Below are 23145 nucleotides of genomic sequence, written 5' to 3'. Positions count from 1 at the left end.
TTCTTTTGTAAAAACATAAACTTTTGTTCTACCACGTAACTTTTAAAATGATGTTTAACTATAATTTCATTCTCTGTAACATGACAAAGACTCCACCCAATAACATTTAAGAACTTAATGAGTTACAGTTAACCACATTATTATTAAATTTTATGACATCAGAGGTACTGGCATGTGTTGGACTATGGATTAAATTATAAAAAGAAAAGACATACAAGGTAACATGTGGGGGGTGTACGTTACCACTTTGTTTTGAATTAAACAAAACAATGTTTTGTGATTATTTAATGTTGGCACAGTATATATAGATCAGCACATAAGGCTTACCATCTTCACCGACCACTGAATAGTTCAATGGAAAACAGAAAGAAATGGTATATTATTCACATGAAACCATAATACAGAAGATGCAATAACTTATTCTTTTTTTTACAATATTAAAATAAATCATGTACATTTCACAATCCAAACAATTATGCCAGAAAAACAATTTTAACCACACTTTTGGGAAAGTAAATTACTTGCAAAACAAAATATACACTGATGATAATGGGCAGATATTTTCCAAGTGCAACTGAAACGCAAAAGTAAATAGTAATCATTCTATCAGTAAACACATATTTTCTTCTTTAAAAAACAATTTTTACATAAGTGGATTTCACTTACATAGCTGTTCACTCTCAAAATACTAATATTTGAAGAGGTGAATATAAAAGATTTAATATTAGCCATTTAAAATAAATATTAGATGTAGTATTAAAGAATGGAATACTTTTCCCAATGCATTAAACAAAACACCATTATCTGAATTATTATAGTTCAAAATACTGTTTTGAATTTAAATATACTATGGGTCAGTAAGGGTAACATTTCTACTTTAGTTTTAAGGTGCTATTTTTAATGTACGGACACATTAAAAAACACACTATTATCAAAATAATAATGAGCCACCCAGATTCAAGTTTCCCATACATATTTGCTAATGGACACAAACATATGGGTTGAATTTTGCTTTGAAGATATAGCTTCCATTTCTCAGTTTTCATTCTGAAATCCATGTGCTCGAAAAGCAACACTAAAAATACATAACTTCAATTTTTAGAAAACTGGTTAAAATTTATTCTTTCTGAAAATGTGAAATGACATAGCACAGAGTCCTCTCATTTTGTGAATATATATATATGCATATTTATATATCACCCACATTCTATGAGTTACCAGGATTCTGCAACTGGCACTGCATCTGTCTGCCATCCACACGTGTATACATGCACATGTGTGCACACAAACACACTCACACACACATTGTGACCCATAATACTCAGTAGAGCTTTGCAAAGTTCATCTTCATATCCATTTCATTTGTTTAGCGGCCTCTAAAATTTTTACTTGTCCCTATTTTCTAAGTCATGATGTTTTAGAGAATATGGAAGATGTCAGGTAGAATTTCACATAAAAAATATAGATTTTAATAAATAGCTGACAAAAATATCTACCCTTTATCTCTGATGAACTGGCCATATATATTAATGGTTACGATGATAAGAAAAGATGACATACGCTATCCATTATCTTTCCAAATTAAGCTTAACATTCTTTAGACTGTCAGTAGTTTCAAGGAACAAAGACCACAACTTATTTTGCTATGACAAAATTCCTGGTAAGAAGATTAGAAGGTTTAAATTTTAAAAAGATATTTATGGTCTTCTATAAATATTATTAAAACAAAATCATACAGATGATAAGAAACAAAATAGGTAAAGCATTTGAATTTGTCTTTTATGATAATCTCCACCAGCTAAATTTCTAAGTGATACAAATTATTTTTTCAGTTTCTATATTAATAGTTTTAGAGAAAACAATAATATAATTATAACTGAAATATCAAATGCTTCAGTTTTTAGCTAACCTAGTTTTACTATCAATTAGAAAATAAATTCACAGTTCATTAACCTTAGATTTGGGGATATTAAAAACTAAAGTTCTTTGTAAAATATTAGAAATATATTTTGTCTTTTTTTTAAAGTAATTCACGTTCAAGAGAGAAATACTATACTCTCATATGCAATTTTCATATCCCTGTAAATAGAAAATTTCACATACCCACTATATCTTAATAAATACATAAGGGACCTAAAAAGGAAATCAGTCAGGCAATTCAAATTATTATGTATATTTAATTTAAAGATAGGAAAATCCTGAGAACTGTATTCTGGATAAATAAAAGCTTACAAAAATGACTCTAGAAGTCTATAATATCATGAATAATTTAAAAAGAAAACATGGACTTGATACTGCTAGATAAATATACTTCTAAAAAAAAAAAAAAGGAGTACCCAGTAAGCTCTAATGAAGTAGTTATAGAGTAAAAATTATTCATTTTTATATTAAGTAGTTAAATTTGGGTGTGCACCAAATATCTATTTAAGGTTAGATCTTGATGTCACAGAAGGAAATTATAAACCCTCATCCCTCAGAGAAAGTCTACCAGTACCACCATCAAATTCAAAAACACTGGTCCAATATAACATTTCTCATATCCTTAAAGATACTGCAAACTGTATACAATAGGTTTTCTTAAGAATGAAAGAAAAAGAAATTATAAATTTTTAGAAAAGCCAAAAGCAGGTACTTAGGAAAAATGATGTAACAAATATAGCTCAAAACAAGAGTTTCTGCTTTGAATGGTACAACTCATCAGCTTTACGAAACCTTAAGACTTTGTAAGTTTAATGGACTTACATGGAAATCCATATAAAAACACATAAACTGGCTTCTTAAAGCTTATCTTCTTTTTCTATATTGAGAAAATTCTTAAGTGGAAGAAAACATAATTTCAAAATAGTATCTAGTAAACTACCAAATACCAATCAAAATAGAAAGAAACTTCTCAATGCCAAGGTAATAAACTTTACTTCCTGCTCTATTCTCCAATCTCTAGTTGGTTTGTCATATTTTCCATCTTGCATACTGCTTTTTTCTTTGGCATGATAACTAATAATAAAAGTGGGACCATTTTGGCCTTCTGCAAATAGCCCCCCACCCCCCCCCGCCAAATGTACTAATAGTTTAAATTAAAGCAATATGTGGAAATACGAGAAATAATGACCCCGCAGATACTTTTAAGTTCTACGGTTATAAAATTCTACCAATAGATTTATTCAATAACAATGAAGATGGCACATATTTAAGCTTCTCTCTCCAGGGCTCCCAGTTCTAACTGCCTAAACTTTTTTCAAAGAATTATATTTACTTCATACCTCTATGACTATATTGTGTAGGGTACTGTAACTGGGCCTGGTAGACTCGATATGTAGGACACATACGTGATTACAAAAATATGGCTACTAGAAATTACTATTTGTAATTTCTCATGATTTATGAAAAAGCATAATATTTAATGAAGTCTAAGTCATCAAAGAGAAGAAAGATGGGAATTAATTCTACTCTATTATTCAGGCAATAGAAATCCCACGTATGATTTCTTAAAGTCTTTTAAAACAAGTGATAAGAGCTTTGAAAAGTGATAACAGGCACCTATGGTGCTTGTAGGTATAATACAGACTCATTCACAGGGACTTTTCAAAATGTCATGAAATTAACCTGTATCATTCACATACAGAATTAGAAAAGGTAGACGCAAAGAAGTTCATGTCATTATAGGAAAAAAGGAAGTCCCAAAAAGAACATAATACACTAGGATATTTCTGCTGCACTACTGATACCAATTGTTTGTCATACTGTTTCAATGGAAATGTAAATAATAATGTAATCTTGCCCTAAATTAATGTATCTTGTCCACATGTGGCCAGAAGAGAAACCCAACTAAAGCAATTTGAAGATAGAAAGGGCTACAAACAGTGAGAAACACACAGGCTAGACAGAGAAGGAAAAAGAAGAAAGAAATGAAAGGGAGAGAAGGAACAGAGGGAGAGAGGAAGGGAGGAGAAGCAGGGAAAGGAAAGGAAGAGAGAGGGATTGCAAGGAAGAGTGAGTCCAAGAGTGAGTGTATTGTTGTTAATGATTAGAGTTCTTATGACACTACTAGACTCTGAGTTCTCACTGGTGGGTTATCACACCTATGTTTTTTATATGTCCAAATGCTCATACAAATCTCATAAATGTATCTAAATTATGAGCTATGAATATTACAAACACGGTCTTAAAATCAGATCATAAAAGAAATTAGACTAACATAATGAAGTAACACTAATTTATCAGTAGTATAACAGTTGTTGCTAAGAAACAATTTAATATTTGCTTTTTACTATTCTAAAACTTTTCATTTGCAGAGTATCTTTAGTTTTAAGTAAATGCCAAAGGCTAGCCTACTGGGGGAAAAAAAGGAAATATTTGGTAAAAAATACTTCCTGTAACAATTACTCAATACAAATTCCATATAACCATTACTCAATACTATCTAGTATCTTTATAGGCTTTACAACTTACAAAGTACTTTCTAATATATTATCTTAATTGATCTACAATCTTGATATTTAACATGCCTATCTTTGATTTTTTATTTAACTATTGGAAATTGTGTTTTATGCTTCTGAAAGTAGGGCAATTAAAATTAAAATAGAACTTGATTTTTTTTTGCCAACAAAATAATACTTTATAAATTCGCAGAGGTCATTAGTGACAAATTATTACATGAGTAACTCCACTGACAAATTACTGAAAGTCTTAAAAATGTAAATACATTACAAGACAATGGCGGACATATGACTTCACATAAACAACAACAACAAAAAAAATAGCTAATATGATGGTACCCAGCACCCTCTTTATAATACCATTCTTTTATGGGTGAGCATTTCAAATGTTATAAAGAGGAGTTGTTTTTAACTTGAGGGCAGCTATACTTAATTCTGTCGTGTTTTAAACTACATATATATAGGAGAGAGCCTTATAATGAGGGTGGAGAGTATTAAAAGCCACAGTACACACACAATAGGCCATCATGCATTTTAACCCATTATTAAACTTACCCCTCTTTTGAGACTTCTGAAAGAAGGAATTCTGGGCTTCCCTGTTTTTATTTCATTCATACAATAATGCACGGGCTCAATGGAGAATGTGAGAAACTGGGACCCATTAGGAGTACTGGATGTGAATAAACTAGTAGGGGTTAAGGGTGGGGACTGTGGCTAATATGGAAATAAAGAAAGGAATCAATAAGCCAAATGTGCATAGCTTTTTTTCCTAAATGAAAATTCTATTTTTGGCAACATACTTTTTACAAAATATATCTCAAATAAAGTTTTCTATAAAAATATTATAAGAAAGTTAACATAGCTTTGCCAAAACTGTCATTTTAAAAAGTCAAATTTACTTTTAAAAATGTACCACTTCATCACTTTTTTACAAGCTGACAGACTGAAAATATAGAGTATATACAAATTATAAGGTTAGAGAGAGCAATATGACCTAGACAAAAAAATTCTCTTCTGATTTCTAGAATATTAGCACCACCTAGTTAGTTACACTTAACCTATAATACTTGTCAGAGATAAAGGTAGCAGCTACAGTTAAAGTTATCTAAATAGTCAATGTCTATTAAAATAAAATATTAAAATTGTAACTGATTATCATAAATAGGCAAAATAATTTCATTACGTTGTGGCCTTCCTCTCAAAACTGTTTCTATTTCATCCCTGTTGCACCTCATTTTTAAAAAAAATTTCAGTATTCCTTGTTTTTCTAAGCTCTCCTAGCTACTCTGATCTGACTTTAAAAAAAGTCTCACCTCTCAACTTCTCAATGGGACAATATTATGAAAAGCATGAATAAAGCTTGAGTTAATTATAATTGTGCTTTTAAAGATATTTACAGGTATATTATAATGAGTTAAATTTTATCTACATTCGTATGTCAAGATCAGAAAAATGAATTAAAATAATCATGTATACTTTAATACAGAACATCAAATTAAAAGTACATATCTATTCTCCTACTGATTATGACACTTTATAGTCATTAAATTGATAAGAAGATTAAGCACACATCTATTCCATTTGCTCACCTGCTGAGCTAAATTTATCTATCTAAAATAAACAGCACATTAAAAGATGGGTTTCAACAGGAGGTTAAGAGAGATTCTCTTAGTAAACTAGAGATTTTTTTACACTTCAAATAACACACGCATTGAGCCCTTCCCATTAAATATTCACATGGATAATAAAAATAACCTTATTAGTATGATCTATAAGACCTAATCTGACATTTTATTATTGCTGTGGTCAATCATTCATTCCAACTGAGAACTGCAATTTTTGTGATCTTAGAGTCAGATCATAATGATTCTGAAAAAATTTGAACTGAAACTACATACAAATGAAATTTCAAAAGCATATAATTTAAGAGATGTTAACAGCTTATTTAATATTTTTACTCATTTTTATATGGCAGTCAAATGTTAAATCCAGAAATAATTTTTACTATTAAGGTACAAAGTTCTATGTTTCTACTAGGTGAAAAGTTAATTGAATCATTCAAATCAAAATATTTATTCTCTATTAATAGTAAACCATTATCCATTCAATACCTACATCATTTTAAATGACAAACTAAAACAAAATTATTAGCATAGAGGAATTTTATGACTTTTACCTTTGGCTTCTTTCCAAAGAGCCACAACTTGCCCTTGGCCTTTCCTACTGTGGTTTTGGCATCCACCTTCCCACTTTCCTGTTTGGATGCACTGATAGTCCCATCAGAAATGGTTCTATAAATATGCTGACTGTAATCTTCAAATGGAAAGTCTCCTGGAGGTTCAAATCCGGACTTAAAGGAGTCTACTACCATCTGAGAGTCCTATACACAAGAAACATGTTTTTTTTTAACCATTTCATTTGCTTATGATACCATATTAGCTTTCAAAAACCTTAATCTGTGTTAGAAAACAACAAATAAAAATTTAAAGAAATAATTCTACAATACTTATTAAAGGTTTAAAGTGAATAATTTCTTCCTGTGAATATGTAATAAACCATAAATGTTTAAATTCCTATAGAAAAACAATTTACAAATTACTACTTTATTAATTTGTAATGTTCACGGATGTTTTCACTCCATGGTTATTCTCAAGTAGAAATTCTAAGTTTTAAAGGAAAAGGGTTTTCTGTTTTACAGGATGTCTCCAAAGAAGGTGACCTATGGAAAAGAGGAAAGGGCATCTAATTGTAAAAGAGGGTAAGAGACAAGTAGAAAGGCTTTCATTCACGCAACAGGGGAAAGGATAAATAAAATATATTAAAGACATACGAGGAAATGTTAACAGAACAATGAAAAAAGATCTCACAAACAATACTGAGTGCAAAAATTAACTCTGAAATAAAGTTTAGCACCATTTACCCAAAACTTTAAAACTCACATAAGTGTTATATATTGATTTTGGACATACATACCTCTATATGAATGTTCTATTGACACCTTAAAATCATTATTTGCAAACAGAATACTTTATCTCTACAAACTCCTCCCCCACCCCTACCAGCTCTCCTCTTTTATTCCCTATTTCTGTTGGTAGTACATTTTGCCTATCATTTAGTCAAAAGTCATCCTTAGGTCATACCTTACTTTTTTTGTGTCACTAATGCCACCCCCACCAATCATCTGCTAAAGGGTAAGAAGAGGGAGAGAGGAGGAGGACCTAACTATATCTGTAACCTTGGATGCAGCTATACCAAAATATAAATGTATGTTTGAATTCCCAAAGAACCCCAAAATCTTCTTTCCTTTTTTAAATTTAAGTCAGAATTCTGTTACAGGAAAGACCTTCACTCATATAAATTTTAGTCTAAAATACGTAGTACATATTTGGCACTCCCCAAACACTGGTTCTCTTCTCTTCCTTTTCCCTCATATCCTCATTTTGTTAACCTTAGCTTCTCAGTTACTAAATCAACATTTACTGAAAAATGACCAGGTACAAGACCTTTTCTAGACCTTAAGATATAATGTGATTAGATTTATTTCTTCAAGAGGAGCAGGGCTTCTTGAAGGCAGTACCTTCTACTCATAATGCCCTCCTTTTCTCTTGAGCCATCATTCCATACACTCCTCAGGCTTCAAAATACAGCTCAAGTACCAACTCCTGTGGTTACAAGCAACTCTTACAACTCTAGATCTGACCATTTCCTTCTTTAAACTTTCACTAGACTAACAGTATCATACAGTTTGTAACATACAGTTCATAGGTTAGTTATACTCTTGGAGTAGAATTGAAAAATTAGTGGGGAAAGGAAAGAGAAGCATTAGAACTCTTTCCTTTTAAACAATTAGAATTTTAGTGTTTAGAATGATCCTTACAGCCCAAAGGAATCTGGCAATAAGTTACTTCTACAGAATATAACTTAAAATCAGCTAACCATCAATTAATTCCCCCCTTTCCCAATTCATTTCACTAACTTAAACCAAATATATTATTCAAATTAATTATAAAACACTTACTCTTCTTTCGTCAACTGATTTTGCTGCAAGAATCATTCCTTCCAAACACTTTGAAATGATAGGAATAACTTTGCGTTCTGAGTCTGCAAATCCTCTGTAACACTCACTGAGTTTAATAGTCCTTCTTTCATCCATTTCTTGTAGTTGCTAATAATTAGAAATTTAAAAAAAAAAAAGGAAAACTGAATTTTCTTTTCCTTCTGAAGCAGCCCCCTTCCAAAAAAAAACAAACCCCTAAAGATTCTACCCTAACAGTTACACTGTTGTAAATACCTTTTAACAATTAAAGAGGATGTGGTATATATATATATATATATACACACACACAAGGCTTTTAGTATATCCTAAAACCAGGTGACAACAGTTTTCAAGCCTTCTAAAGGACCCCCTACAGGCTACCAGATCTCTGCCTCATACAACCTCCACCATTCATTCTTCAGTCAGAGCAGTTATTGTTGTTTATGCTTCTAGGAAAAGTTTCGTTTTAACACAAAATTTTGATGCATTTTTTTTTCCTTTTTAAGCAACTGGCATAAAACATATACAAGGGTGAGCATTCTAAACCCTTAAGTTAGTTCAGAACATTTTGGTAAGATCTGACTGGACCAAGAATCCACAGTTGACCGCATACCAATGGGTACCCAAACCTACCACATTCTACAGCTCAAAGTGACTATTGAAACGTTGGAGACATAAGAGGAAAAACAAGAAGCCACAGGGTCAAAGTGATACATGTATGGAATCCCTACAATTCAAAAATTCATTGGCACATGGCACTAAGAATTATGCCAGGACACAATTATACCGAATAACTTAAAGGCATTTTTTGACACTTCTTATTTGTCAACAATGACCTTTCTTTCTCATAGGAAGCAACTACACTGCTGAAGTCCCCTAGCTTCCAAAGCCTTCATACTACTTTTTTCCTCTTTACTTCCCAAAGCCTGGCAATTTATTTTGAGACCTGCATTTTCACAAAAGAACTGCGCCCAGCATCACAAAGTGGCAAGACTGCTCCATAGCAAAGGACAAACAAAAGGATCAAGCCCCAAAACACAGAAAAGCAGTGGATCTCCAAGTTAAGGTCTCCCCAGAATACGAAGGCATAGTTTTCACAAAAGAACTGCGCCCAGCATCACAAAGTGGCAAGACTGCTCCATAGCAAAGGACTAACAAAAGGATCAAGCCCCAAAACACAGAAAAGCAGTGGATCTCCAAGTTAAGGTCTCCCCAGAATACGAAGGCATAGCTGGTAAATTTAGAAAAGCACCACTGAGTGAGGACAGGCTGACTAGATGCTCTGGATTAAATGACTGAAATCTGATACCCTCTCTAGTCCACCACCTCTCACTATGCTTCCTTTGTACTTCTAACTTGCCTCCAAGAAAAAAAAAGGTGTATTTGGACTGACACTCTTTTCACAAAAGCTCTGCTCTCCCAGGTACTACTGTTTTCAACACTGTTTCACTAAATCCCTTTTCTCTAATTTCTCTCCTTTCTAGAATAGGCGGTAACATAATTTAACCTCCGGAGTCCTTACCTGAGGGCCGTTTGGCAAATAGTATCATCAAATGATGATGGATGGGATTTATAAGCCTGAATTACATTTATGATCTGGCAGCTAGGAAGATAAGCAGGCAAAAACCAGGCTAGCAAATGCATTTCTTAAGTTTTATTTCTGCCATCTGGACTAATGCCAATGATTCTGTTATAGTGTCAAAAAGCTACATCCAAATTCTAAGTGAGCAGACTACAATACACAATTCCAATGAATTCTCCCATCTCATAAGACTTAATAATGTAGTATTAAAATTTATCTAGAAAATGTCATTGTTTGAGTGAACTGTTTAATATACTACTAATAAATCTCTAGAAAAATCTGTGATTTCAGTCAGAAAAAATCTACTTTTCACATCTATAATCATAAATTTCTTATCACCAATCTTGATGACTAACTAGTGAATCTAGAAACATTCTGACTGATGCCTGAAATTTTGAAGTTTTACATTTAAAGACTAGCTCTTCCGTATATAAAATTAGGTGAATTTCACATCTCTAAATTTTACCTTGTAAATCTGAGGAATCACTACGTAGAAATGTTTGTGCTGTTCTCCATTGAAGTTTTGTAATTGTGCAGCATATTCATTCTTATTTTCGTCAGCCATATGTGTGCGTAGATTCAACTGCTGTTTAGCCTAGAAGCAAATCGGTCCAAATCATCACCAACGACAAGACGAGCAACAAAATCACAGCTAATTCACTTTTCTAGAAGTTATACTAAAATGAGACTTTTTCTAACTACTGATATCATTTAAAAGTAAAGGAGAGGCTTACAGATCTTATGGCCAGTCTCCCTGTTGCAATATTCCCTTTTTCTTACTGCAATAATAAATCCTCCCCCTTACAATAATCCATGAAAATAAAGTTTCTCCTTAACAAATTCAGATTTTTTTAATTAAATAAATGACAACACTATGGTTTGAAATAGTAAGCTTTTAATCAGAAGAGAAAAATAGCATCAGGAATAATTTAGACAGTTACAAAGTTAGCAGTAAAACATTTCTTTAAACATAATCCAGTTATATCCAACTCAGAACCACAGTGAAACCAAATAATAGTAAAAATGGGATTTGGGGATAATGTAATGCTTAACAATAATTTCTACTGCTATACAAATCCACAGGTACTTTATCTAAGGAATGCTTATTTAGAATATAGTTCTGTTCATCTCAAGGAAGGTCTTATAGAAATGCTTTTTGAATGAGAATATTAGTACCATCTACTGATTCATTGGTGAGAACATCAGAATACAAACAGCACAAATCTAGATTTATTGGAGGGGAATCTAAACAATTTTCTCAATTGTTATAAAGTAATAGAAAAAAACAAAATAAGAATTGAAAAATTTTCAGTGTTCCAACCTATAAATCATGTTAGATGAGAGTGCTTTGAAAATTATATCAATAAAAGCACATTGTGAATACACTTCATTATTCTAATTCTAGTTTTTACAATTGTAATCCCTAACCTTCTAACAGTAGGTCTACAAGTTAGTTCTTCTGAACTCAGAAACAAACCGACCTACAGAAATACATGGCAGTCAAGATCTCAGATAAGTCCACAAAAATCCATTTAATCCACAGTGTACTTGAAAATTAAAATAAATAAGTACTATGAAAACTAAACACCATGGCCGAAAATATTTCTACAGAAAAATACACTTCAAGTTCTAACCTGGGATCGTAAGTACACATTCATTCACTGCTTTCCCTTTTCTCCCTCCTCTCACAAAATATGATGGAATAAAAGGTTTCCAGAATATTCCCTACCCACAATGGTTCTTTCAGGGGAAGCTCCTCATGTTCCAAGTCACTGGCTGTGACTCCCAAGGCCTGGGAGAAAGGCTCCAGCAGGTTATGTAAGAGAATAAGGCTAGAAGCTAAAACAATTGACACCTTCCCTGCCATATTCTGGGTTTCACATCTACTGCCTTTCCTTTCTTTCTTTCTTTTTCTTTTTATATTTCATCAAATTTTTTAAAATTTTAATTGTGGCAAAATACACGTAACATAAAATTTACCATCTTAATCATTTTTAAGTGTACAGTTTGATAGTGTTACATATATTCACGGTTTTGTGCAACTGACTTCCTTTTCTTTAGGAAGATACTCGGCCTGCTCCCTCTTCACCTGTTTTTTTATGCTTTATTTTTAAACCTTCATAAGTAGTTACTTGAAACTATGTTACCTTCCCTTCCTGGTCACTTAAAACAGAATTCCTCTACTCTCTGGTATCTAAAGTAAAACCTCAAAGTTTTCCTAATTCTCTAATAATTAAAGGGGTTGCAAACAAATAAGAATAAAAAAGGAAGATATAAACATAAAAATTCTGAACTAGTTAGGTGAAACTAACTAGTAGACATGTTATATCTAGATTTCAAGATGTCTGACCTGTCTCTAAAGATATCTTTACAGACAAAATGAGTAAGTTAAAAATGAGAGCCCAGTTAAAGAGTTCGCCTAACTTGCCTAGTACATAAACTATGTATTCAATTGATGTTTGATAGTAAGTCAAGGGAGTTCTTAAGGAGTCAATGTCAACCACCAAGGAAGTTTCCCATATATAAAATAGGGCTGTTTGCAAGTGTTGTGGTCCACATTTTTATCAAGTAATGATAACACATTATGTGTATGACATGATACCTGGAAGGAAATTAATATAGTGGATGATCAAAATCAGGATCCAAAAATCTTAACAGCAGGATCAAATCTAATAATTGATACAGATGTAGCATATACGTTTAAAAGACCAACAGTACAAGTTCTGTCTGAGACACATATTCTTATACCACACCATACATGAAAAGACATGGGGATTTCAGTTAACCATAAACTCAATGAGAGTCAAGCCAAACAATGTGGTTGCCCAAAAAGCTGATATACATTTAGGGTATAATTAACATAAATTTAGTGTTGAAAACAAAGGATGTAATTAAACTCAGAACTGATCAGACTGAACTATACCAAATTTGAGGTAACAAAGAATATTGTTTAAATTGGTATCCAAGGAAAGTAGTAACTTGAAGATGTCTGAAAAGTAACTTGAAGATATTTCATATGTGCAATAGGTGAAGAAACACAATAGTTCATCTAGGGGTAGATAATCTGCTACAAATATCTAAAAACCTATTTTGAGAAAAATATAGATTTGTTATTTTTCTGGTACCTCAAAGAAACTAAAGCTGAACAGGGAGACAAATGGGGTCAATATTAAGGAAATGGTATTTTTTTTAAAAAAATGAACTGACTATTTTAAGACTCTATATTCCCAATAACAGGGAACTTACTATCATAAGAGATATGTTATTAAAAATAGGGTAGACAAGATAAACGCCATCATAAGTTATACTAGAAGAACTTTAAGGTAACTGTAACCTGAAATGTATATGATTTTGGGGTTTTTAAAAACTGGTAAAGAAAATGGAAGGTAGAAAATAAATTATTCCTTTCTTCTTGCTTTTCCTTGTTCTGATGCTATAGGAAATTACAAAATTCTAAGGAGAAAATATACTAATGTTGGGCCTTTGTATATACAAAAACATGGAGTAAGGTTCATCTATTTTTCAAAATCCCAACATTTCAGCATTATCACTGGGTCAAATGTCCTAAGATAAAGAGCATACAGCAGGGGAGAAGGAGAAGCTAAGCAGCAAAAGTTACAGGGCTGATCCTACCAACAGTAATGTTACAGAACATCTGGCCCAGAATCAGTCAGTGAATGACAAGAGAGAATTCAGTTTTCCAAAATGAATGACTGAATTAATCAAATAATAAACAAATAGTTGATATCACACTTCTGACAGTTTTATCATGTTTTCCCTTCTGTATACTTGGGAAGCACACTATCCAGCCTCTATTTGCATACCCCATCAACATACCTTAGACTTTCTATCTTATTTTTAAATAGGATAGAAGCTCATTCCTAATAGCAACTATGTCTTTCCTATACACTCAGAATGCAGTTGACATTAATATATTAATTTTATTCTAATTATTTTCTCAGACCACTATGTGTAAAGTATGCAAATATTTGTGTATCTTAGATTTAGATGTAGTGTATCTCTTGAGGAAACTCTAATACCAACACAAATATTGTAACTACTCTCCATATGCAAGTAATAATATTTTGATATTAAAGTCAGTTTGGATTATTTCTTACCTTTTCAACATCTGCCTTGGTTGCGTTAGTATCATTATCCAATCTTTCATAACTCTGTTGTGCCTTCTCTGCCTCTCTACATTCTCTTTCAAATTTCTTTTTACTCTGTTAAAAAAAATTAAAATGTGGAAAAATAAAGTTAGATTTATCTCATTTAGAAGTTAACAAATAATACTAAAATTTATATGGAACCATAAGAGACCCAGAATTGCCAAAGTAATCCTGAGGAAAAAGAACAAAGCTGGAAGCATAACCCTTCTAGATTCCAGACAATACTATAAAGCTACAGTTATCAAAACAGCATGGTATTGGCACAAAAAAAAGACATGGATCAATGGAACAGAAAAGAGAGCCCAGAAATAAACCCACACACCTACGACACACCTCTATGACAAAGGAGGCAAGAATATACAATGGAGAAAAGACAGCCTCTTTAGCAAGTGGTGTTTGGAAAACTGGACAGCTACATGTAAATCAATGAAATTAGAACACTCCCTCAACACCTTATATAAGAATAAATTTGAGGGCTTCCCTGGTGGCGCAGTGGTTGAGAGTCTGCCTGCCAATGCAGGGGACACGGGTTCGTGCCCCAGTCCGGGAAGATCCCACATGCAGAGCGGCTGGGCCCGTGAGCCATGGCCGCTGTGCCTGCGTGTCTGGAGCCTGTGCTCCGCAACGGGAGAGGCCACAACAGTGAGAGGCCCACGTACCGCAAAAAAAAAAATGAATAAATTCGAAATGTATTAAAGACCTAAACATAATACAGGACACCATTAAACTCCTAGAAGAGAACATAAGCAAAACATTCTTGGACATAAATCACAACAATACTTTCTTAGATCAGTCTCCTGAGGCAAAAGAAGTAAAAGCAAAACTAAACAAATGGGACCTAATCAAACTTAAAAGCTTTTGCAAAGGAAAGCATCAACAAAATAAAAAGACCTATGGAATGGGAGAAAATGTTTGCAAGTGATGTGACTGATAAGGGGTTAATATTCAAAATATATAAACAACTCATACACCTCAATATCAAAAAAACCACCCAGGGCTTCCCTGGTGGTGCAGTGGTTGTACTGAAAAAAAAAAAAAAAAAAAAACCACCCAATCAAAAAAAGGGCAGAAGACCTAGACATTTCTTCAAAGAAGACATAGAGATGTCCAACAGCCACATGAAAAGGTGCTCAATATAGCTAATTATTAGAGAAATGCAAACAAAACCACAATGAAGTATCACCTCACACTGGTCAGAATGACTATCATCAAAAAAGTCTACAAATAATAAACACTGGAGAGAGTGTGGAGAAAAGGGAATTGTCCTACAAGGTGGGAATGCGAATTGGTGTAGCCACTGTGGAAAACAGTATGCAGGTTTCTCAAGAAACTAACATATGATCCAGCAGTCCCACTCCTGGGCATGTATCCAGAAAAGACGAAAACTCTAATTTGAAAAGATACATACATCCCAATGTTCACAGTAGCACCATTTACAATAGCTATGCCATGGAAACGACCCAAATGCCTATCAACAGACAACTGGTTTAAGAAGATGTGCTATAGGGGCTTCCCTGGTGGCGCAGTGGTTGGGAGTCCGCCTGCTGATGCAGGAGACGTGGGTTCGTGCCCCGGTACGCGAGGATCCCACATGCTGCGGAGTGGCTGGGCCCGTGAGCCATGGCTGCTGAGCCTGCGCGTCCAGAGCCTGTGCTCCGCAACGGGAGAGGCCACAGCAGTGAGGGGCCCACGTAACACACACACAAAAAAAGATGTGCTATATATATACAATGGGATATTACTCAGCCATAAAGAAAAGAATGAAATATTATCATATGTAGCAACATGGATGGACCTGGAATATCATACTAAGCAGACTAAGTCAGACAAATATTATATGATATCACTTATAAGTGGAATCTAAAAAATAATACAAGTGAATGTATATACAAAATAGAAACAGACTCACAGACATAGAAAACAAACTTATGGTTACCAAAGGGGAAAGGGAATAGGGGGATAAATTAGGAGTATGGGGTTAACAGATATAAATTACTATACATAAAACAGATAAGCAACAGGATTTACTATACAGCACAAGGAACTATATTCAATATCTTATAATAACCTATACTGGAAAATAATCTGAAAGAATTTATATATAACTGAATAATTTTGCTGTACATCTGAAACCAACACAATATTGTAAACCAACTATACCTCAATAAAAAAGAAAGTAACTTTAAGGTATTGCCACTGTGTATTGTGTAAAATTACACACTACAAGTAAAATTTTTCTAAATTAGCAAAGAATTTTACTATTACAAACCATGTGCCTTAAATATCAGACGTCATAAGACTGTGAAGAAAAAAAATCATAGGCATGACTGAGTTAATATTTATTATGTATCTCAATCTCTTTATAATAAGAAAAATAATCATATATATTTTGTAATTTTTTATTTTAAGCTCATCTTAAGCATGACTTTTTTGGTTTGTTTGGGGTTTTTTGTTTGGTTTTTATATGTTTGGTTGATTGGTTTTGGTGTTTGCTTGTTTTCTTTTCTTTTTTTTTTTGATGGAGTCCCAATGTAGCTTAGAATGTGGAAACATCCCTCCAAAGTGGTTTTGTGTTGTTTCTTCCAAGTGTCCCAGGAATACCATCTGCCCAGAATGACCTCTAAAATTTTTTTAATTCAAATTAGTATGACTTTGCAAAACCTATTCACAACTGAGCATATATTTACTTTCCTGTGTATTTTTTTATCCTGAAGTTAATGTCTTTTTCTAAAAAATTTGCTTTAGTTTTCAATGTACTTTTCTCTAATTCAACCCTAGTGTCCCCAATTCTTTACATCTCTCCTCAGTTAATTCAAACACATTCTGAATTCTATCAATTTTATCTTCTTAATGAAATCAAGAACCCAGAGGTTTGTAACCTGTTAAAATTTGAACTGGTTACCAAACTAGGCCTACTGAATAACTGTTACCTTGGGATTTCCCTTCACCATTTCCTGGGGATTCCTTTCAATTCTCCCTTAATTCGAATCTCCTATTTCCTAGTTCCACACCTGCCCCTTTCTTGGTTCATTTCTCTATTTTGCTAGAACACATTCAGCAGTAGCTTCCTAAAAGAAGCTTCCTAAAAGAGATAATTGTTTAAGTCTCCATGACTGAAAATGCCTTTCCATCTATTTTAATTGATAAAATTTGGCCAGGTATGAAACTCTAAGTAGGAAATCTTCTTTCTTCAGAAATGTAAAAGTACCACTCCACTGTCTTCTGGCTTCCTGATCCCATTCTGATCCCTGATCCTTTGCATAAAATATGTTTATTTTGTTTTGTTTTTTCTCTCTGGAGGTTGGTAGGATCTTCTCTCTCTCCTAATTGTTCTGAAATTTCATGAAGATATGTCTTGCTGTGAATCCACTGTGCTGAGCACCTGGAAAATCCTTTCCATCTGGAAACTCATGTCTTTCTGTTCTGGGGAAATTTTCTTGAATTAATTTTGCCTATACATTTTCTATGTTTTCTCTTTTTTAAGATGCTTATTATCTTGAAAATGAACCTATAGGATGAGTCCCTCTAATTCTCTTATATTTTCTCTCATATTTTCAATCTCTGTCATTTTGCTCTACTTTGAGAGATTTCTTCAATTTCACTCTTTCTAGTGAGCTTTTCATTTCTGCTACCATAAAATTCTTTTTTGTTCTTTATATGTTCCTTTCTTTATAGTATCTTGTTCCTATTTCATGGATGTAATAACTTCTCTATTCCCTATGAAAATGTTAATAGTTCTGGGTTTTGCTTGTTTTTGCTTTTTAATTTCTATTTCCTTTCACAGTCACTGTTTCTTCAAAGTTGCTTTTTTTTCTGCATACTAGTTTTTCTGCATACTCTGGTGTTTACATTAGATTTTTTTTTAAATGTCTGGGGATACCTGCCTATCTGCTCTTATTTTAAAAGCTAATTGGATTATGGCCTTTTCCTCTACAGTGATAAGGCCAGGCAGTTTCCTTGGAGAAACCATGGTGCCTGTATCTTTAAGTCTTTCCTCTCAAACTAATTAAAATCCACAGAAGAGACTCTTCCAATTTCTTGTCTGGAAAATATATGCCTTGCTACCTGTATTCTGAGAATTACTCAGAAGAAAGCACAGGATGTCAACATTTTCTATTTACCTAACCAGTTACAATGTCAATTTCTTTTCTTGAGGATTACAAAACTATTCAGATAGTGCAAACCTCATAACTACAAGGTTGAAAGGTTTATATTTCTCACAGGATACCTCCTACTCCTTGACCTTCAGATAGAGACAAGGTTCTTCGCTACCTCCCTTGGCCAGTAGGCAGAGTTCCTGCCACCTTTCACTAAAGGTTTAGTCCTTCAAAGAGTCAAACTTTATACAGGGATTTCAGTTCCAACTCTCCAAACATACAGAGTTAAAACCTAAACTTTGTCAGTGTGTGAGTACTAAACCCCAAGCCCTTAGCAAGGTCCTGTAAACCATACCCCAAAACCTCTAGAACCACTTTTCAAATGCCACTGTATCAGCTCACACAACTATTGCTCTGGCTTTTAGTTTACCCTTAGTTTCCAGGGTAAAAATTTTAAATGTACTTACTATTTTTATTAGTATGAGATATCAAATGAGATACATAAAATTTATTCAAAGCATAAATATATCTGAATATACATAATATACAGAATGCCACTTTCCTGTGAAGATTAAAATTAAATTTCCACAGTTAATTCTCTGAAACTCAGTTCAGAGCTGTGTTTTCAAATTGACCAGCTATCTACTAATTTTGGTGTAATATGAGGCAACTCATATACAACAATACTTTTTTTTTTTGCGGTACACGGGCCTCTCACTGCTGTGGCCTCTCCCGTTGCGGAGCACAGACTCCGGACGCGCAGGCTCACCGGCCATGGCTCACAGGCCCAGCCGCTCCGCGGCATGTGGGATCTTCCCGGACCGGGGCACGAACCCGTGTCCCCTGCATCAGCAGGCGGCCTCTCAACCACTGCGCCGCCAGGGAAGCCCACAACAATACTTTTATATTAAGTGTCCTATTGTTTGTGAAAAAAAATCTACCTACTAATTTCCTTGCAACAGCAAAAGAATCATGAGTACAGTAATATTAAAAATACTCCTTCCCTGAAAGATATTATATCATTATACAATACAGGGATATACTCCAGAAAAGATTCTCCTTTCTTCATCCTTTGTGTCACAGACTAATCAACAGCCACATCTACTCCCCTATTCTTTCTCAGAAGAGCCCACCTCCCTGTACGGAGGCTGAAAAGAGCTGGTAACTTGCTTTACCAGCCTTTCCACAGCTGGGGCATGGTCAAGTAATCTAATCCTGTCAAAGGCACCCATGAAGAATTCTGCTGGGGTTTTCTGGGAAAGCTTTCCTTCCCTGATAAGAGGAAACAGAAGAGAAATGCTTCCTCTCTCCTGCTTCTGCATGCAGCTGAATGAGGATGTGGTGCTTGGCTGTTTAAATCAACTGTTGACCATAAAGGGACAAGCCTGAGGGAAAAGGCCATGGTCAAGACAGCAATGTGGACAGATAGAAAAAGCAGCCTTGGTGACATCACTGAGCTACTGACCAACTCTAGAACTGACCTGTTTCCAAGCTTTGTTCTTATAAACTCATATGATCTGTTACTTGGTACCACCTGATAGACCTGGCCATTTCTGATGCTTCAATCTTCTCAATCTCTGACCATTCCTTCAAAATCTTCTTCACAGGCTACTGTCTTCTGCCCTCAACTTAAATGTCAGTGGGGCTTATTTTGTTTATCCTGGGTTAATAACTGTCTTTAAATTTTTTTTTCTCAATGTTCAATACTCTGTCACTAATTCAAGCTTTCTCTCCTAGTTCTTTAAATATCCTCTCAATTATTGCAAACATGTTAGGAATTTTACAATTTCGTTTTCTTGATTAGACATGAAGACATGGGACTATAAAAGGCATCCTGCACATATTTCTACATATTACACAGAAATTATATTTGTGTCTCTTTCTTATTAGACTGCAGGCTCCACAAAAACAAGACCATATCATATTTGCTTTTGTACCAGACTCAATACACGTTACAGATGCCTTCAATAAACATGAGTTGAGCTGAATTCACCTTTATTTCACAATATTGTTAACGCCTTAAAGAAATCTCTCCTGGGGCTTCCCTGGTGGCGCAGTGGTTGAGGGTCCGCCTGCCGGTGCAGGGGACGCGGGTTCGTGCCCCGGTCCGGGAGGATCCCGCGTGCCGCGGAGCGGCTGGGCCCGTGAGCCATGGCCGCTGAGCCTGTGCATCCGGAGCCTGTGCTCCGCAATGGGAGAGGCCACAGCAGTGAGAGGCCCGCGTACCACAAAAAAAAAAAAAAAAAGAAATCTCTCCTACATTTTTTGACACTTGTTTTTTATGACCCTTATGACTTTTGCTTAATAACTAACAATTGTTCTAAAGGTAAGTCAGCACATATCAACAGGAATGATTTGTGTCTAACTCCAGTTTTTAAAGGGACCAATAACTCATGAGTGTAGGAGTCTGTTATTTTGTGCAAATGAAAGACACACATACATACACATTCATTGGGTGGCAGATACTAAGGATGCTAGTTAAGGCAATTTAAAATTTAATAAATGTAAACACTCCCTAGAAGTCTTTCTGAAACCAATTAGAAAGAAAATCAAAACAAAAATGAAAAGAGACTATTAATGTACCTAAGAATTCTCAATCAGTACTGGTGATTAGAATTTACATCAGTGACAGTTTATATAGTAAAAACTTAATCTAAGCTTTTAATCCGTGCCTTTAAAAAAGAAAGAAAAAAAGCTGAAAGCTGTGCACGTATATGCATACGTTTTTTTTTTAATCTCAGACTTGTCCTTTTTCCAACAACCACAAGCTAAATTAACATGAAAAACTCCCTTCAGCATAATTTTCAAGGAATACAGTGTCCATCATAAAAATATGCAGGGAAAGAGTAAACTGCTTGCTAACATGAGGGTTCAAGAAAGAATATTAACCCTATACGACAGCACATCATTTGGCATAACGTTTTAAGTAAAGAAGATAAAATGTTCCATGTAAACATCTTGGTTTTCAAATGACTGTATGCCAGAATATTTAAGAAAAACCACATTAATAAGTACCTCTGGAAAGTTTTTAAAGTAAATAATTATTATGCTTTTATAATTTTGCCCGATAAAGTACTTTATTTCCTACAGTAAGATAGTCTATGACCAGCAGCCCAGTACGAGAAACACTCAATTATAGAATCACTGAACTGGAAGAAACATTTCATATAATCTAGTTCACTGTCTTCATTTTTCATTTGCTAAAACTGAAGTCAAGAAAAAATCAGGTGCTAAGGAAAAGGCAGAATTAGAATCTAGTTTCTCTTAGTCTCAGTCACATGGTCTTCCAGGACATATCAATATTTCCTTATTACTTCTATCCTCTATCAATATTTTATAGTAACAATGGCAAAGTCAAAAAGAATCTTCCTAAATGTTTACAATTATCTGAAGATTATAGAATTGGTACAAGTACAGAACCATGTAGAAAAAAGGAAAACAGACAAAATGGTCTCATATTCTCTACTTACACCAATGTCAAATTATAAATAATACTACATTGAGAAATATTAAACTCAAATAGATATGAAGCATAAGAGCATTTAGAGCTAAATGCTACAAAATTTTATGTTAAACATGAAAACACTATAACTCACATTATCCATCTGTTTCCAGCACATGTCAAGGTATTGCTGAGCTTTTCGTCCCTCTTGAAGATGCTGAAGATCATAACAACAACCAAAAAAACAAACAAAACAAATTTTTAAATTACAATACCAATTAAAGCCTAAAGTCCCCAAAAGGCTTTTCACTTAATTTTTTTTCAAGGTACTAATTATGTAAACTTTATCAAGACTTAGGAATAGATTATTAGTAAAGCAAAAATTCTCTAAAATGCATTTTATAGACTTATTTAAATATTTTAAATATAATCTTTAAGACAGATATAATCTCTTGGAAAATACATGATTATCTAAATAGGGGTTGACAAAGTTTTCTATAAAGGGTCAAATAAACATTTTAGGCTTTGCAAACCACACGGTCTCTGTCTCTGTTACAAATATTCAACTCTGCTAATATAATGCAAAAGCAGCCACACACAATATATAAGTGAATGAGTGTGCGCCTGTTCCAATAAAACTTTATGGTCACTAAAATTTGAATTTCATATAATTTTCACATGTCATAAAATATTCTTTTTTTCATTTTCTTTTCAACTATCTAAAAATGTAAAAACCATTCTTAGCTCATGGTAACTAGGAAACAAAAACAGGCAGTAAACTAGATTTGTCCCACTGGCTGGAATTTACCAAACCTCAGTCTTAAATCCAAAAGGATCACAAATTAGCAAGAATGTCTTGAGATAATTCTAGCTAGAAGAAATTTAGAGAAATAGAAAACCAGTTTATGCTGTATGACTATACATTATTTTAAAAAGCAAAGTAATTACTTCATTTCTGTGAAAATATTTCATATACTATTATAACTGTATAAAAATGACAAGAATTACCATTTTTCTTTCAGTTTTCAGATCATGAGCATATCTCATTAATTCACCATAAACTCTGTGCGCCATTTCTTCTGCTACTACTTCTCGCTGTCCTGCATAGTCATTTAACTCGTTAAGGATGTTAAAAAAGGCTATACACGAAGTAAACCTGACAAAAACATATTAAAAATGGTGAAATTTATTTTTACTTTCATTATAAATGTTTTTGTGAGGTATAGATTGAGCCTGATACTTAACAAATTTTAACATATTCAACCTAAATCTCAGCTACTAGCTCTAAATTAACTTTGTATGAAAAGAATCCTGCTTAAGCTCAAGTTGTACATGTTTATATATCTTCGGGCAGTCTTAATTTATAAATAAAAGGATATTTGG

The 23145-nt window shown here is 33.7% G+C and overlaps 1 protein-coding gene across 1 annotated transcript in view; it reads right to left on the bottom strand.

Moving 5' to 3' along the window:
* Window positions 1-22914, bottom strand: part of FNBP1L (formin binding protein 1 like) — a 35898-nt gene extending 12984 nt beyond the window's left edge. The window contains exons 1-8 of the mRNA XM_024751277.1: window positions 22771-22914; window positions 21917-21979; window positions 14173-14277; window positions 10521-10649; window positions 8455-8601; window positions 6613-6816; window positions 4992-5150; window positions 328-342 (exon numbers count right to left, since the gene is read on the bottom strand). Of these exons, the coding sequence (XP_024607045.1) occupies window positions 328-342; window positions 4992-5150; window positions 6613-6816; window positions 8455-8601; window positions 10521-10649; window positions 14173-14277; window positions 21917-21979; window positions 22771-22836 (888 nt within the window). The 5' untranslated portion in view covers window positions 22837-22914. The remainder of the gene's footprint in view (window positions 1-327; window positions 343-4991; window positions 5151-6612; window positions 6817-8454; window positions 8602-10520; window positions 10650-14172; window positions 14278-21916; window positions 21980-22770) is intronic.
* Between the last annotated feature and the right edge of the window lie 231 nt (window positions 22915-23145).

This window comes from Neophocaena asiaeorientalis, unplaced genomic scaffold, assembly GCF_003031525.2.
Source record: "Neophocaena asiaeorientalis asiaeorientalis breed wild unplaced genomic scaffold, Neophocaena_asiaeorientalis_V1.1 scaffold147, whole genome shotgun sequence".
Classification (NCBI taxonomy): domain Eukaryota; kingdom Metazoa; phylum Chordata; class Mammalia; order Artiodactyla; family Phocoenidae; genus Neophocaena; species Neophocaena asiaeorientalis.
Note: the sequence above shows the minus strand (reverse complement) of the source record. Positions and strands in the feature narration are given on the sequence as shown.